The sequence below is a fragment of the Convolutriloba macropyga genome, chromosome 11 (genome assembly GCF_964194025.1).
Source record: "Convolutriloba macropyga chromosome 11, txConMacr16.3, whole genome shotgun sequence".
Lineage (NCBI taxonomy): Eukaryota > Metazoa > Xenacoelomorpha > Acoela > Convolutidae > Convolutriloba > Convolutriloba macropyga.
In genome coordinates this window covers 58152762-58166912 of record NC_134478.1, presented here as the reverse complement: position 1 = coordinate 58166912, position 14151 = coordinate 58152762, and the positions used below count along the sequence as shown (strand labels likewise).

At 33.9% G+C, this 14151-nt stretch overlaps 1 protein-coding gene across 1 annotated transcript in view; it reads left to right on the top strand.

The window, feature by feature from the left end:
* The window catches only part of LOC142349194 (uncharacterized), a 196559-nt gene extending 196305 nt beyond the window's left edge, over nucleotides 1-254 (top strand). The window contains exon 35 of the mRNA XM_075400605.1: nucleotides 23-254. Within this exon, the coding sequence (XP_075256720.1) occupies nucleotides 23-93 (71 nt within the window). The 3' untranslated portion in view covers nucleotides 94-254. The remainder of the gene's footprint in view (nucleotides 1-22) is intronic.
* Nucleotides 255-14151: the final 13897 nt, after the last annotated feature.

Here is a 14151-nt window from a genome sequence, read left to right as displayed (position 1 = left end):
ATCAAAATTATTTTTGTTTCAGCGAATCTCAACAACAGCCTGAGTGTTTTGTGGTTACTGCTCACGGCATTCATCATTTTCCTGACTGCATAACTTGCATCGAATGATTCGAAATTACAAAAATGTTAAAAGAGAAACGAAGAAGTAACGGACGCGGAAAACAAACTGTTTGAAAACAAGCATGTCGCCGGCAATGAAGAAAATGATAGCAACAAGGACTAATTAAAAACTGGTTTGATTTAATTACAGTTCTAATTTTTCTTGACAAATTGTGAGCCAACAGATTCCTCTGTTCTCATTACCTAATTTTTAGAATAATTTTATTAGTAACCCTAGTATTAAAAAATTACTAATTGCAAAAATTTGTAAAGTAAATTTGTAAATAATTGGTTAATAATGCATAATAATTCCAAAAATTTGAAAATTTTAATTTAATATTTGTATTAAATTTACAAAAATTTGTAAGCTCAAAAATTTATATGTAAATATCTTTAAATTAAAAAACAATTTGCAAACTTTTGTAAAACTAAAAATCGAAATGGCAAAACTTTGTGAGTAAAAAAAACTGCAAAAAGTTAACGGCCTGGAGCTGGTTAATTTTTAGAAAAATTCTAATTAGAAAATGAATTGGGACATATGGTCTTCTAATAGTCTTCAAATAAACGAGTATGGCCGCAGTACTCATTAAACTTTGAAAAAACGTAATTCGAAGGCAACAATGCTCATAAATACACTCTAAAAGTTTCATACTCTTGAAGCATCGAGAAAAAAAACACTTACCTCAAGTTTTTTTAAGTTAAAACAATCTCAAGGCGTGATTAGGAAGACAATCTGAAGGTGTCTAAAGTGAATAATTACGCAAGATATAACAAAAGAAATTGCTCAAACCGCCGAAAACAAAACTGCCAAACTGTCGAAGCGCTTGAAAAACATGGACTTATTCAATTAAATCATTTGCAAAATCCACCCTATTCATATATTGATGGTAGAAACAAACAACAAACTTTTTAGTCTTAAAAATGAATTGGTAAATAACACAACCAAACTTTTCAAATATATATTTGAGCAAAAATTCTTCAAATTTTCAAACAACAAATTGTTCACCTCAAAAGCTGCTGTACTTCTGTTGCAGCTTCAAATACAAACGTAAAAAAGATGAAACAGAAAAGACAGCAAATGAATTATACAAAATGCTACAAGGGCCATGCTTACACAACGCATCACTGTTTGGAAGTAGTAAGAAGTTAAAACACTTTCCTTAAAACTGTATATGAGGACAATCTGAAGGCGTATTTATGAATACAGTCAGAGGGCGTTTAAATTGAGAGGCTATCCAAGGTAAAACAAAACAAATTGCATCTACTGCCTAAGGAATTCCACACTTGGGAAGCACTTGAAAAAACAGTTGAAAGGAAAAACTTTGCAACTAAATCATTTTAATAATGCACCCCAACTGCGCTTCGACGGTAGAAGCAAAGTGTTTTGGTTTAAAATTGTTTTAGTAAACAACACAGCCAAACGTTTCAAAATAATATCTGAGAAAAAAATTCTTCAAATCTTCAAACAACAAATTGTTTCTTTCAAAGCAGCTGTATCTCAGTTGAAGCTGCAAAAACTAACATCAAAAACGATGAGACAGAAAATAATTCAAATAAATTATACAAAAGGCAACACTGCTCAAGCTTACATATCGTATCAACCTCTCGAATTTTATAGGAAAAACAACAATTTCAAATAACCGCTTATCAAGACAACCTGAAGGCGTATTCTGGAAAACAGTCTGTAGGTGTCTGAATTGAGAAGCTACGTAAGGTAAAACAAATCAAAACAAAAAGCATCTACAGTCTAAAACGGAAATTCCACCCTCTCGAAGCTCTTGAAAAACAGATGAAATGGACTGTTACAACTAAACCATTTGAATAATCCGCCCTAATTGTGCATTGACGGTGGAGGCAAACTGCTTAGTTTTAAAAGTGAATTGATAAAGACACAGCCAAACTTTTAAAGTTAATCAATAAGAAACAAAAAATTTTCCAAATTCCAAACAACAAATTGTGGACTACAAAAGTTGCTATACCCAGTAGCCTGTTGCTGCTGCAAGAACAATCTTCATAAAATTGAGACACAAAAAACCAAAAATTAATTATACACAATGCAACAATGTTCAGACATAAAAAGAATAAATCAAATGCTAGAACTACTGAGAAAAAACACTTCCATAAACCTTTGTTTGTTAAGATAATCTGCATTACAGAGAGATTCTGATTTTGTCTACAGTGAGAAGTTACGCAGGAAAAAAAATGTATTTAACACCAAAAATGAAAATCCCGCCCTTGCGAAGCACTCGAGTAACAAATGATATGGCAACTTAAATATTTGAAAAGTCCGCCCTATTCATGCATTGGATGTAGAAATTTTTTTGTTTGAAAGAGGCAAAAAATTTCAACTCTAAATCATAAGGCAAGATTCTTTGAGGGACATAGTAAGTTTCAAAAAACAAAACAATCAGCAATTCAATTAAGGTTCTAAAAAACATTCAATTTGACACATTAGCGGCCACGAACAAAATGCCGGGAAATTTTCAAGGGTTCATAAAACAAGCAATTTGAAATTAAATCAACAACCTTTCCTATAGTCTTGAAGAGTATCAACTGAGGATAAAGAAAGCACATATTATTGTCTTGAGGAAAAAACAGTTTGCATCTCAATGTAATAATACGGATTTCTGACATTTGTGTTCTGTTCTGAATCATCAAAACTATCTAAAATCGAAATCGATGTACTATTATATTAAGAATGAAAGATCGCAAGCTTTTTGCAATTTTTCATTCAGTTGTGGGGGATTATGCTTAATAGCAAATAACGGCTTTGTATGTCTTGCTCTAACATGAGGATTAAAATCAGATGACACTAAATACTTTTGCAATTGTTCTTTTTTGTTTCCCTAAGTACTGCTTTTCAGCAAAATCTCCAAATGCATTAGGCCAGCAACTGCAAATTTAACCAATCCACTTTTAGTATCATAATTAGTTGTACTTTTATTTTTCTTTTTTGTATTAATAACAATTTAATAATTTGATAAGGAATACCCCAAGCTTTTAGGCCGGACTGTTTTAAACCCAGCAATTATTTGATTAATCTCAAGAAAAGCTAAACAGTGCTCATGAAGTATATCTACAAGAGGGTTGTTCCTTGGACAGTAATCTCTTTTACGCTGCCGAGAAATAATGCAGGCTTTAGGTTCCCAGATACACTGAATGAAATTGGGTCTGACTTTTTGAACATTTGTTACGCGGAAACGGCAATATACTACTGCCCAATGGTGATGCCTCATCTCATTCTTGCAAGAAGAAGAACAAGAAAAGACGCCTTAAGTAACAAAAAACGAAGTTATAAAGTGTTACATTGACTCACTTTTTCTGGAAGCAAAATGTTTACTGCAACGTGTAGGTAGAATTAAAGGCAATCTATCTGTTGATCAAAACACAAAATTTGATAAATATATGCCGCTAGGAAAAACTTACGATTCCATTCGAAGTATTACTGAGGAAGTGATAGCTGGTGATCTTTCTTGAAATGACAAGGTCGAAGGAAACGGTTTTTTCAATCTTGCTCGAGAAACATCAAGAACCACTCAAAACAAATTCCAGTTATCTTTTTGACAATTACCATCAAACAATTTGCTCTCCTCCCATCAGTTTAAATCTAAAAAATTGATGCCTCAGTGGTTCGAAAGTCTGCCATGAAGACGCATGGAAACCGGGGCAATTCCAATTTTGATGCCAACTGTGCCAACTATTGCCGATGGCTTCTGACATCCTTTATTTCATCCTCAACTAATCTATGCAAATCTTAACCCTACTGAAAAAACGCATAGCAACTTAATTTTTTTATATCCGTTTTCTTCATGTCGGTTGATAGTCCTTCATAATGATAAACTTCTTTGAGGGACATAGTAAGTTTCAAAAAACAAAACAATCAGCAATTCAATTAAGGTTCTAAAAAACATTCAATTTGACACATTAGCGGCCACGAACAAAATGCCGGGAAATTTTCAAGAGTTCATAAAACAAGCAATTTGAAATTAAATCAACAACCTTTCCTATAGTCTTGAAGAGTATCGACTGAGGATAAAGAAAGCACATATTAATGTCTTGAGGAAAAAACAGTTTGCATCTCAATGTAATAATAGGGATTTCTGACATTTGTGATCTGTTCTGAATCATCAAAACTATCTAAAATCGAAATAGATGTACTATTATATTAAGAATGAAAGATCGCAAGCTTTTTGCAATTTTTCATTCAGTTGTGGGGGATTATGCTTGATAGCAAATAACGGCTTTGTATGTCTTGCTCAAACATGAGGATTAAAATCAGATGACACTAAATACTTTTGCAATTGTTCTTTTTTGTTTCCCTAAGTACTGCTTTTCAGCAAAATCTCCAAATGCATTAGGCCAGCAACTGCAAGTTTAACCAATCCACTTTTAGTATCATGAATATTCGCAGTTTTATTTTTCTGTTTTGTATTAATAACAATTTGAAAATTTGATAAGGATTACCCCAAGCTTTTAGACCGGACTGTTTTAAACCCAGCAATTAATTGATTAATCTCAAGAAAAGCTAAACAGTGCTCATGAAGTATATCTACAAGAGGGCTGTTCCTCGGACAGTAATCTCTTTTACGCTGCCGAGAAATAATGCAGGCTTTAGGTTCCCAGATACACTGAATGAAATTGGGTCTGACTTTTTGAACATTTGTTACGCGGAAACGGCAATATACTACTGCCCAATGGTGATGCCTCATCTCATTCTTGCAAGAAGAAGAACAAGAAAAGACGCCTTAGGTAACAAAAAACGAAGGTATAAAGTGTTACATTGACTCACTTTTTCTGGAATCAAAATGTTTACTGGAACGTGTAGGTAGAATTAAAGGCAATCTATCTGTTGATCAATACACAAAATTTGATAAATATATGCCGCTAGGAAAAACTTACGATTCCATTCGAAGTATTACTGAGGAAGTGATAGCTGGTGATCTTTCTTGAAATGACAAGGTCGAAGGAAACGGTTTTTTCAATCTTGCTCGAGAAACATCAAGAACCACTCAAAACAAATTCCAGTTATCTTTTTGACAATTACCATCAAACAATTTGCTCTCCTCCCATCAGTTTAAATCTAAAAAATTGATGCCTCAGTGGTTCGAAAGTCTGCCATGAAGACGCATGGAAACCGGGGCAATTCCAATTTTGATGCCAACTGTGCCAACTATTGCCGATGGCTTCTGACATCCTTTAATTCATCCTCAACTAATCTATGCAAATCTTATGCCTACTGAAAAAACGCATAGCAACTTAATTTTTTTTATATCTGTTTTCTTCATGTCGGTTGATAGTCCTTCATAACGATAAACTTCTTTGAGGGACATAGTAAGTTTCAAAAAACAAAACAATCAGCAATTCAATTAAGGTTCTAAAAAAACATTCATATTGACACATTAGCAGCAACAAACAAAATGCCGGAAATTTTCAAGGGTTCATAAAACAAGCAATTTGAAATTAAATAAACAATCTTTCCTATAGTCTTGAAGAGTATCAACTGAAGATAAAGAAAGCACATATTAATGTCTTGAGGAAAAAACAGTTTGCATCTCAATGTAATAATACGGATTTCTGACATTTGTGTTCTGTTCTGAATCATCAAAACTATCTAAAATCGAAATCGATGTTCTATTATATTAAGAATGAAATATCGCAAGCTTTTTGCAATTTTTCATTCAGTTGTGGGGGATTATGCTCGATAGCAAATAACGGCTTTGTAGGACTTGCTCTAACATGAGGATTAAAATCAGATGACACTAAATACTTTTGCAATTGTTCTTTTTTGTTTCCCTAAGTACTGCTTTTCAGCAAAATCTCCAAATGCATTAGGCCAGCAACTGCAAATTTAACCAATCCACTTTTAGTATCATAATTAGTTGTACTTTTATTTTTCTTTTTTGTATTAATAACAATTTAATAATTTGATAAGGAATACCCCAAGCTTTTAGGCCGGACTGTTTTAAACCCAGCAATTATTTGATTAATCTCAAGAAAAGCTAAACAGTGCTCATGAAGTATATCTACAAGAGGGTTGTTCCTTGGACAGTAATCTCTTTTACGCTGCCGAGAAATAATGCAGGCTTTAGGTTCCCAGATACACTGAACGAAATTGGGTCTGACTTTTTGAACATTTGTTACGCGGAAACGGCAATATACTACTGCCCAATGGTGATGCCTCATCTCATTCTTGCAAGAAGAAGAACAAGAAAAGACGCCTTATATAACAAAAATTGAAGGTATAAAGTGTTACATTGACTCACTTTTTCTGGAAGCAAAATGTTTACTGCAACGTGTAGGTAGAATTAAAGGCAATCTATCTGTTGATCAAAACACAAAATTTGATAAATATATGCCGCTAGGAAAAACTTACGATTCCATTCGAAGTATTACTGAGGAAGTGATAGCTGGTGATCTTTCTTGAAATGACAAGGTCGAAGGAAACGGTTTTTCTCAATCTTGCTCGAGAAACATCAAGAACCACTCAAAACAAATTCCAGTTATCTTTTTGACAATTACCATCAAACAATTTGCTCTCCTCCCATCAGTTTAAATCTAAAAAATTGATGCCTCAGTGGTTCGAAACTCTGCCATGAAGACGCATGGAAACCAGGGCAATTCCAATTTTGATGCCAACTGTGCCAACTATTGCCGATGGCTTCTGACATCCTTTATTTCATCCGCAACTAATCTATGCAAATCTTAACCCTACTTAAAAAACGCATAGTAACTTTTTCAATTTTTTTTATATTCGTATACTTCATGTCGGTTGATAGTCCTTCATAAAGATAAACTTCTTTGAGGGACATAGTAAGTTTCAAAAAACAAAACAATCAGCAATTCAATTAAGGTTCTAAAAAACATTCAATTTGACACATTAGCAGCCACGAACAAAATGCCGGGAATTTTTCAAGGGTTCAAAAAACAAGCAATTTGAAATTAAATAAACAATCTTTCCTGAAGTCTTGAGGAGTATCAACTGAAGATAAAGAACGCACATATTAATGTCTTGAGGAAAAAACAGTTTGCATCTCAATGTAATAATACGGATTTCTGACATTTGTGTTCTGTTCTGAATCATCAAAACTATCTAAAATCGAAATCGATGTTCTATTATACTAAGAATGAAAGATCGCAAGATTTTTGCAATTTTTCATTCAGTTGTGGGGGATTATGTTTGATAGCAAATAACGGCTTTGTATGTCTTGCTTTAACATGAGGATTCAAATCAGATGACACTAATTACTTTTGCAATTGTTCTTTTTTGTTTCCCTAAGTACTGCTTTTCAGCCAAATCTCCAAATGCATTAGTCCAGCAACTGCAAATTTAACCAATCCTTTTTTAGTATCATAAATAGTCGTAGTTTTCATTTTCTGTTTTGTATTAATAACAATTTAATAATTTGATAAGGATTACCCCAAGCTTTTAGGCCGGACTGTTTTAAACCCAGCAATTAATTGATTAATCTCAAGAAAAGCTAAACAGTGCTCATGAAGTATATCTACAAGAGGGTTGTTCCTTGGACAGTAGTCTCTTTTACGCTGCCATGAAAGAATGCAGGCTTTAGGTTCCCAGATACACTGAATGTAATTGGGTGTGACTTATTGAACACTTGTTACGCGCAAACGGCAATATACTACGGCCCAATGGTGATGCCTCATCTCATTCTTGCAAGAAGAAGAACAAGAAAAGACGCCTTAAATAACAAAAATTGAAGGTATAAAGTGTTACATTGACTCACTTTTTCTGGAAGCAAAATGTTGAATGGAACTTGTAGGTAGAAATAAAGGCAATCTACCTGTTGATCAATACACAAACTTTGATAAATATATGCCGCTAGGAAAAACTTCCAATTCCATTCGAAGTATTACTGAGGAAGTGATAGCTGGTGATCTTTCTTGAAATGGCAAGGTTGAAGGAAACGATTTTTCGATCTTGCTCGAGAAACATCAAGAACCACTCAAAACAAATTCCAGTTATCTTTTTGACAATTACCATCAAACAATTTGCTCTCCTCCCATCAGTTTAAATCTAAAAAATTGATGCCTCAGTGGTTCGAAACTCTGCCATGAAGACGCATGGAAACCAGGGCAATTCCAATTTTGATGCCAACTGTGCCAACTATTGCCGATGGCTTCTGACATCCTTTATTTCATCCGCAACTAATCTATGCAAATCTTAACCCTACTTAAAAAACGCATAGTAACTTTTTCAATTTTTTTTATATTCGTATACTTCATGTCGGTTGATAGTCCTTCATAAAGATAAACTTCTTTGAGGGACATAGTAAGTTTCAAAAAACAAAACAATCAGCAATTCAATTAAGGTTCTAAAAAACATTCAATTTGACACATTAGCAGCCACGAACAAAATGCCGGGGATTTTTCAAGGGTTCAAAAAACAAGCAATTTGAAATTAAATAAACAATCTTTCCTGAAGTCTTGAGGAGTATCAACTGAAGATAAAGAACGCACATATTAATGTCTTGAGGAAAAAACAGTTTGCATCTCAATGTAATAATACGGATTTCTGACATTTGTGTTCTGTTCTGAATCATCAAAACTATCTAAAATCGAAATCGATGTTCTATTATATTAAGAATGAAATATCGCAAGCTTTTTGCAATTTTTCATTCAGTTGTGGGGGATTATGCTCGATAGCAAATAACGGCTTTGTATGTCTTGCTCTGACATGAGGATTAAAATTAGATGACACTAATTACTTTTGCAATTGTTCTTTTTTGTTTGCCTAAGTACTGCTTTTCAGCAAAATCTCCAAATGCATTAGGCCAGCAACTGCAAATTTAACCAATCCACTTTTAGTATCATAAATAGTCGTAGTTTTCATTTTCTGTTTTGTATTAATAACAATTTAATTATTTGATAAGGAATACCCCACGCTTTTAGGCCGGACTGTTTCAAACCCAACAATTATTTGATTAATCTCAAGAAAAGTTAAACAGTGCTCATGAAGTATATCTACAAGAGGGTTGTTCCTTGGACAGTAATCTCTTTTACGCTGCCATGAAAGAATGCAGGCTTTAGGTTCCCAGATACACTGAATGTAATTGGGTGTGACTTATTGAACACTTGTTACGCGGAAACGGCAATATACTACGGCCCAATGGTGATGCCTCATCTCATTCTTGCAAGAAGAAGAACAAGAAAAGACGCCTTAAATAACAATAAACGAAGGTATAAAGTGTTACATTGACTCACTTTTTCTGGAAGCAAAATGTTGAATGGAACTTGTAGGTAGAAATAAAGGCAATCTACCTGTTGATCAATACACAAACTTTGATAAATATATGCCGCTAGGAAAAACTTCCAATTCCATTCGAAGTATTACTGAGGAAGTGATAGCTGGTGATCTTTCTTGAAATGGCAAGGTTGAAGGAAACGATTTTTCGATCTTGCTCGAGAAACATCAAGAACCACTCAAAACAAATTCCAGTTATCCTTTTGACAATTACCATCAAACAATTTGCTCTCCTCCCATCAGTTTAAATCTAAAAAATTGATGCCTCAGTGGTTCGAAAATCTGCCATGAAGACGCATGGAAACCATTGCCAACTATTGCCGATGGCTTCTGACATCCTTTATTTCATCCGCAACTAATCTATGCAAATCTTAACCCTACTTAAAAAACGCATAGTAACTTTTTCAATTTTTTTTTATATTCGTAGACTTCATGTCGGTTGATAGTCCTTCATAAAGATAAACTTCTTTGAGGGACATAGTAAGTTTCAAAAAACAAAACAATCAGCAATTCAATTAAGGTTCTAAAAAACATTCAATTTGACACATTAGCAGCCACAAACAAAATGCCGGGAATTTTTCAAGGGTTCAAAAACAAGCAATTTGAAATTAAATAAACAATCTTTCCTGAAGTCTTGAGGAGTATCAACTGAAGATAAAGAACGCACATATTAATGTCTTGACGAAAAAACAGTTTGCATCTCAATGTAATAATACGGATTTCTGACATTTGTGTTCTGTTCTGAATCATCAAAACTATCTAAAATCGAAATCGATGTTCTATTATATTAAGAATGAAAGATCGCAAGATTTTTGCAATTTTTCATTCAGTTGTGGGGGATTATGTTTGATAGCAAATAACGGCTTTGTATGTCTTGCTCTAACATGAGGATTAAAATTAGATGACACTAATTACTTTTGCAATTGTTCTTTTTTGTTTGCCTAAGTACTGCTTTTCAGCAAAATCTCCAAATGCATTAGGCCAGCAACTGCAAATTTAACCAATCCACTTTTAGTATCATAAATATCCGTAGTTTTCATTTTCTGTTTTGTATTAATAACAATTTAATAATTTGATAACGAATACCCCACGCTTTTAGGCCGGACTGTTTTAAACCCAACAATTATTTGATTAATCTCAAGAAAAGCTAAACAGTGCTCATGAAGTATATCTACAAGAGGGTTGTTCCTTGGACAGTAATCTCTTTTACGCTGCCATGAAAGAATGCAGGCTTTAGGTTCCCAGATACACTGAATGTAATTGGGTGTGACTTATTGAACACTTGTTACGCGGAAACCGCAATATACTACGGCCCAATGGTGATGCCTCATCTCATTCTTGCAAGAAGAAGAACAAGAAAAGACGCCTTAAATAACAATAAACGAAGGTATAAAGTGTTACATTGACTCACTTTTTCTGGAAGCAAAATGTTGAATGGAACTTGTAGGTAGAAATAAAGGCAATCTACCTGTTGATCAATACACAAACTTTGATAAATATATGCCGCTAGGAAAAACTTCCAATTCCATTCGAAGTATTACTGAGGAAGTGATAGCTGGTGATCTTTCTTGAAATGGCAAGGTTGAAGGAAACGATTTTTCGATCTTGCTCGAGAAACATCAAGAACCACTCAAAACAAATTCCAGTTATCCTTTTGACAATTACCATCAAACAATTTGCTCTCCTCCCATCAGTTTAAATCTAAAAAATTGATGCCTCAGTGGTTCGAAACTCTGCCATGAAGACGCATGGAAACCAGGGCAATTCCAATTTTGATGCCAACTGTGCCAACTATTGCCGATGGCTTCTGACATCCTTTATTTCATCCGCAACTAATCTATGCAAATCTTAACCCTACTTAAAAAACGCATAGTAACTTTTCAATTTTTTTTATATTCGTATACTTCTTGTCGGTTGATAGTCCTTCATAAAGATAAACTTCTTTGAGGGACATAGTAAGTTTCAAAAAACAAAACAATCAGCAATTCAATTAAGGTTCTAAAAAACATTCAATTTGACACATTAGCAGCCACGAACAAAATGCCGGGAATTTTTCAAGGGTTCAAAAAACAAGCAATTTGAAATTAAATAAACAATCTTTCCTGAAGTCTTGAGGAGTATCAACTGAAGATAAAGAACGCACATATTAATGTCTTGAGGAAAAAACAGTTTGCATCTCAATGTAATAATACGGATTTCTGACATTTGTGTTCTGTTCTGAATCATCAAAACTATCTAAAATCGAAATCGATGTTCTATTATATTAAGAATGAAAGATCGCAAGATTTTTGCAATTTTTCATTCAGTTGTGGGGGATTATGTTTGATAGCAAATAACGGCTTTGTATGTCTTGCTTTAACATGAGGATTCAAATCAGATGACACTAATTACTTTTGCAATTGTTCTTTTTTGTTTCCCTAAGTACTGCTTTTCAGCCAAATCTCCAAATGCATTAGTCCAGCAACTGCAAATTTAACCAATCCACTTTTAGTATCATAAATAGTCGTAGTTTTCATTTTCTGTTTTGTATTAATAACAATTTAATAATTTGATAAGGAATACCCCAAGCTTTTAGGCCGGACTGTTTTAAACCCAGCAATTATTTGATTAATCTCAAGAAAAGCTAAACAGTGCTCATGAAGTATATCTACAAGAGGGTTGTTCCTTGGACAGTAATCTCTTTTACGCGGCCAAGAAATAATGCAGGCTTTAGGTTCCCAGATACACTGAATGAAATTGGGTGTGATTTTTGAACATTTGTTACGCGGAAACGGCAATATACTACGGCCTAATGGTGATGCCTCATCTCATTCTTGCAAGAAGAACAACGAGAAAAGACGCCTTAAATAACAAATAACAAAAACCGAAGTGTTTACTGGAACGTGTAAGTAGAATTAAAGGCAATCTACATGTTGATCAATACACAAAGTGTGATAAGTATATGCCGCTAGTAGGAAAAACCTGCAATGCCATTCGAAGTCTTACTGAGGAAGCGATAGCTGGTGATCTTTCTTGAAATGGCAAAGTTGAAAGAAACGGTTTTTTTTTAATCTTGCTCGAGAAACATCAAGAACCACTCAAAACAAATTCTAGTTATCCTTTTGACAATTACCATCAAACAGTTTGCTCTCCTCCCATCAATCAAAATCTAAAAAATTGATGCCTCCGCGGTTCGAAAATCTGCCATGAAGACGCATGGAAACCATTGCCAACTATTGCCGATGGCTTCTGACATCCTTTATTTCATCCTCAACTAATCTATGCAAATCCTAACCCTACTGAAAAAACGCATAGCAACTTTTCATTTCCTTTTTTTACATCCGTATACTTTATGTCGGTTGATAGTCCTCCATAAATACACCAGTGTTCGGCCGATACGAATTGGGAAATTTCTAAGGATTTTAGGTGGTAATTAAAGGCTATGTATGGGCAGCAAAGAAGAGTTGAATGTGGTTTTCATATATTGAGAGCTGATTTTGATAATAGATATTTGGAAGCGATCAAATTTTTTGACGCGAAATACACAATCAAGGGTTAAAACCACTTTCTTGTCTTACAAAGTACTGAAAAGTTTTGTTCTTCTCTCTATCATTTAATATGTAGTTCATATCGTGAACTATCAAACTTATTTTTTAACAAAAAATCAAAACTCTCTTTTTTGATGATTTTTTTTTGCCCAATGATGTGAAAATGTTGATTTTTGTAGAGTACTTGCTAGTGTTAAAAGCTCTGAAAATCAAAAACAAAGTTTGTAGTGAGAGATGACTAAAACACTAGAGATTGTTATTAAATTATCTGCTCTATCACGCCGATGTATTTAACTCAAATTGCTTATAAGTCGTCTATTTAATCAAATCAGCATATATTGACCATCATAGTTTTATCAATGTCCTTCATTTCAAAGTTTGTGCATAGGCTGATGATATTTAGTGTTTTGCTGGAACCAAAAATTCTCACGCAAATGTATTTACCTCAAAATGTTTATAACTCGTTTACTTCATCAAATCAGCATAAGTTGACCAACATAGTTGACCATAAACTTGACCATAAACTTTTTCCCTCAAATCAATGATAACTGATAATGCTGCAAGATTAGATATCAAGGCCTAAAGACTTCTGGATTCTATGTCCAACAAAGTCTACACATGTTCTCGCTTGATCTTGTGCGGCTGGCCCCATTGTTGATTTTTCGTTTTGAGCTGTTGTTGAAGAATGGGCATTTCTTAGTTTAGTTATTGTATCTTTATGGGGGCTCATTGTTTTGCCTTTCAAATGGATCATCTCTTTTTTGTTTAATACTCTATGAAAATGTAGAAAACTATACATTTTAGAGAGAGAATAATTAGGCTTCTGTGTTGTTCACATAAGGGTTTGCATCCGTCAATGAAGGCTAGAGTGGATCAGATTTTGAACAGTTGTGCAGTTGCCACAGTTGCAGAGCAGGGGCCAGCAGCAGGAATTGACTTCTGAGTAGCAAATTTCTGAGAAATTACAATAAATTTCTTTTAAGAACTGTTCATCAATGTCCTTTTGTTCAATGTGTGCGCATAAGCTGATGATATTCAGTGGTTTACTCGATCGCAAACAAATACTCTCACGCCAATCTATTTAACTCAAAATGTTTATAAATTGTCTACTTCATCGAATCAGCATAACTTGACCATCATAGTTTGTAAAACACCTAATTTTGTTTGAGGACCCTATGAAAGATTGTGAGAAATCAATAAACAATGAGCTATAAGCATCTTTTTTAACAAAATCTGCCAACAATCAGAAGTGCAAAACTATCTTTTC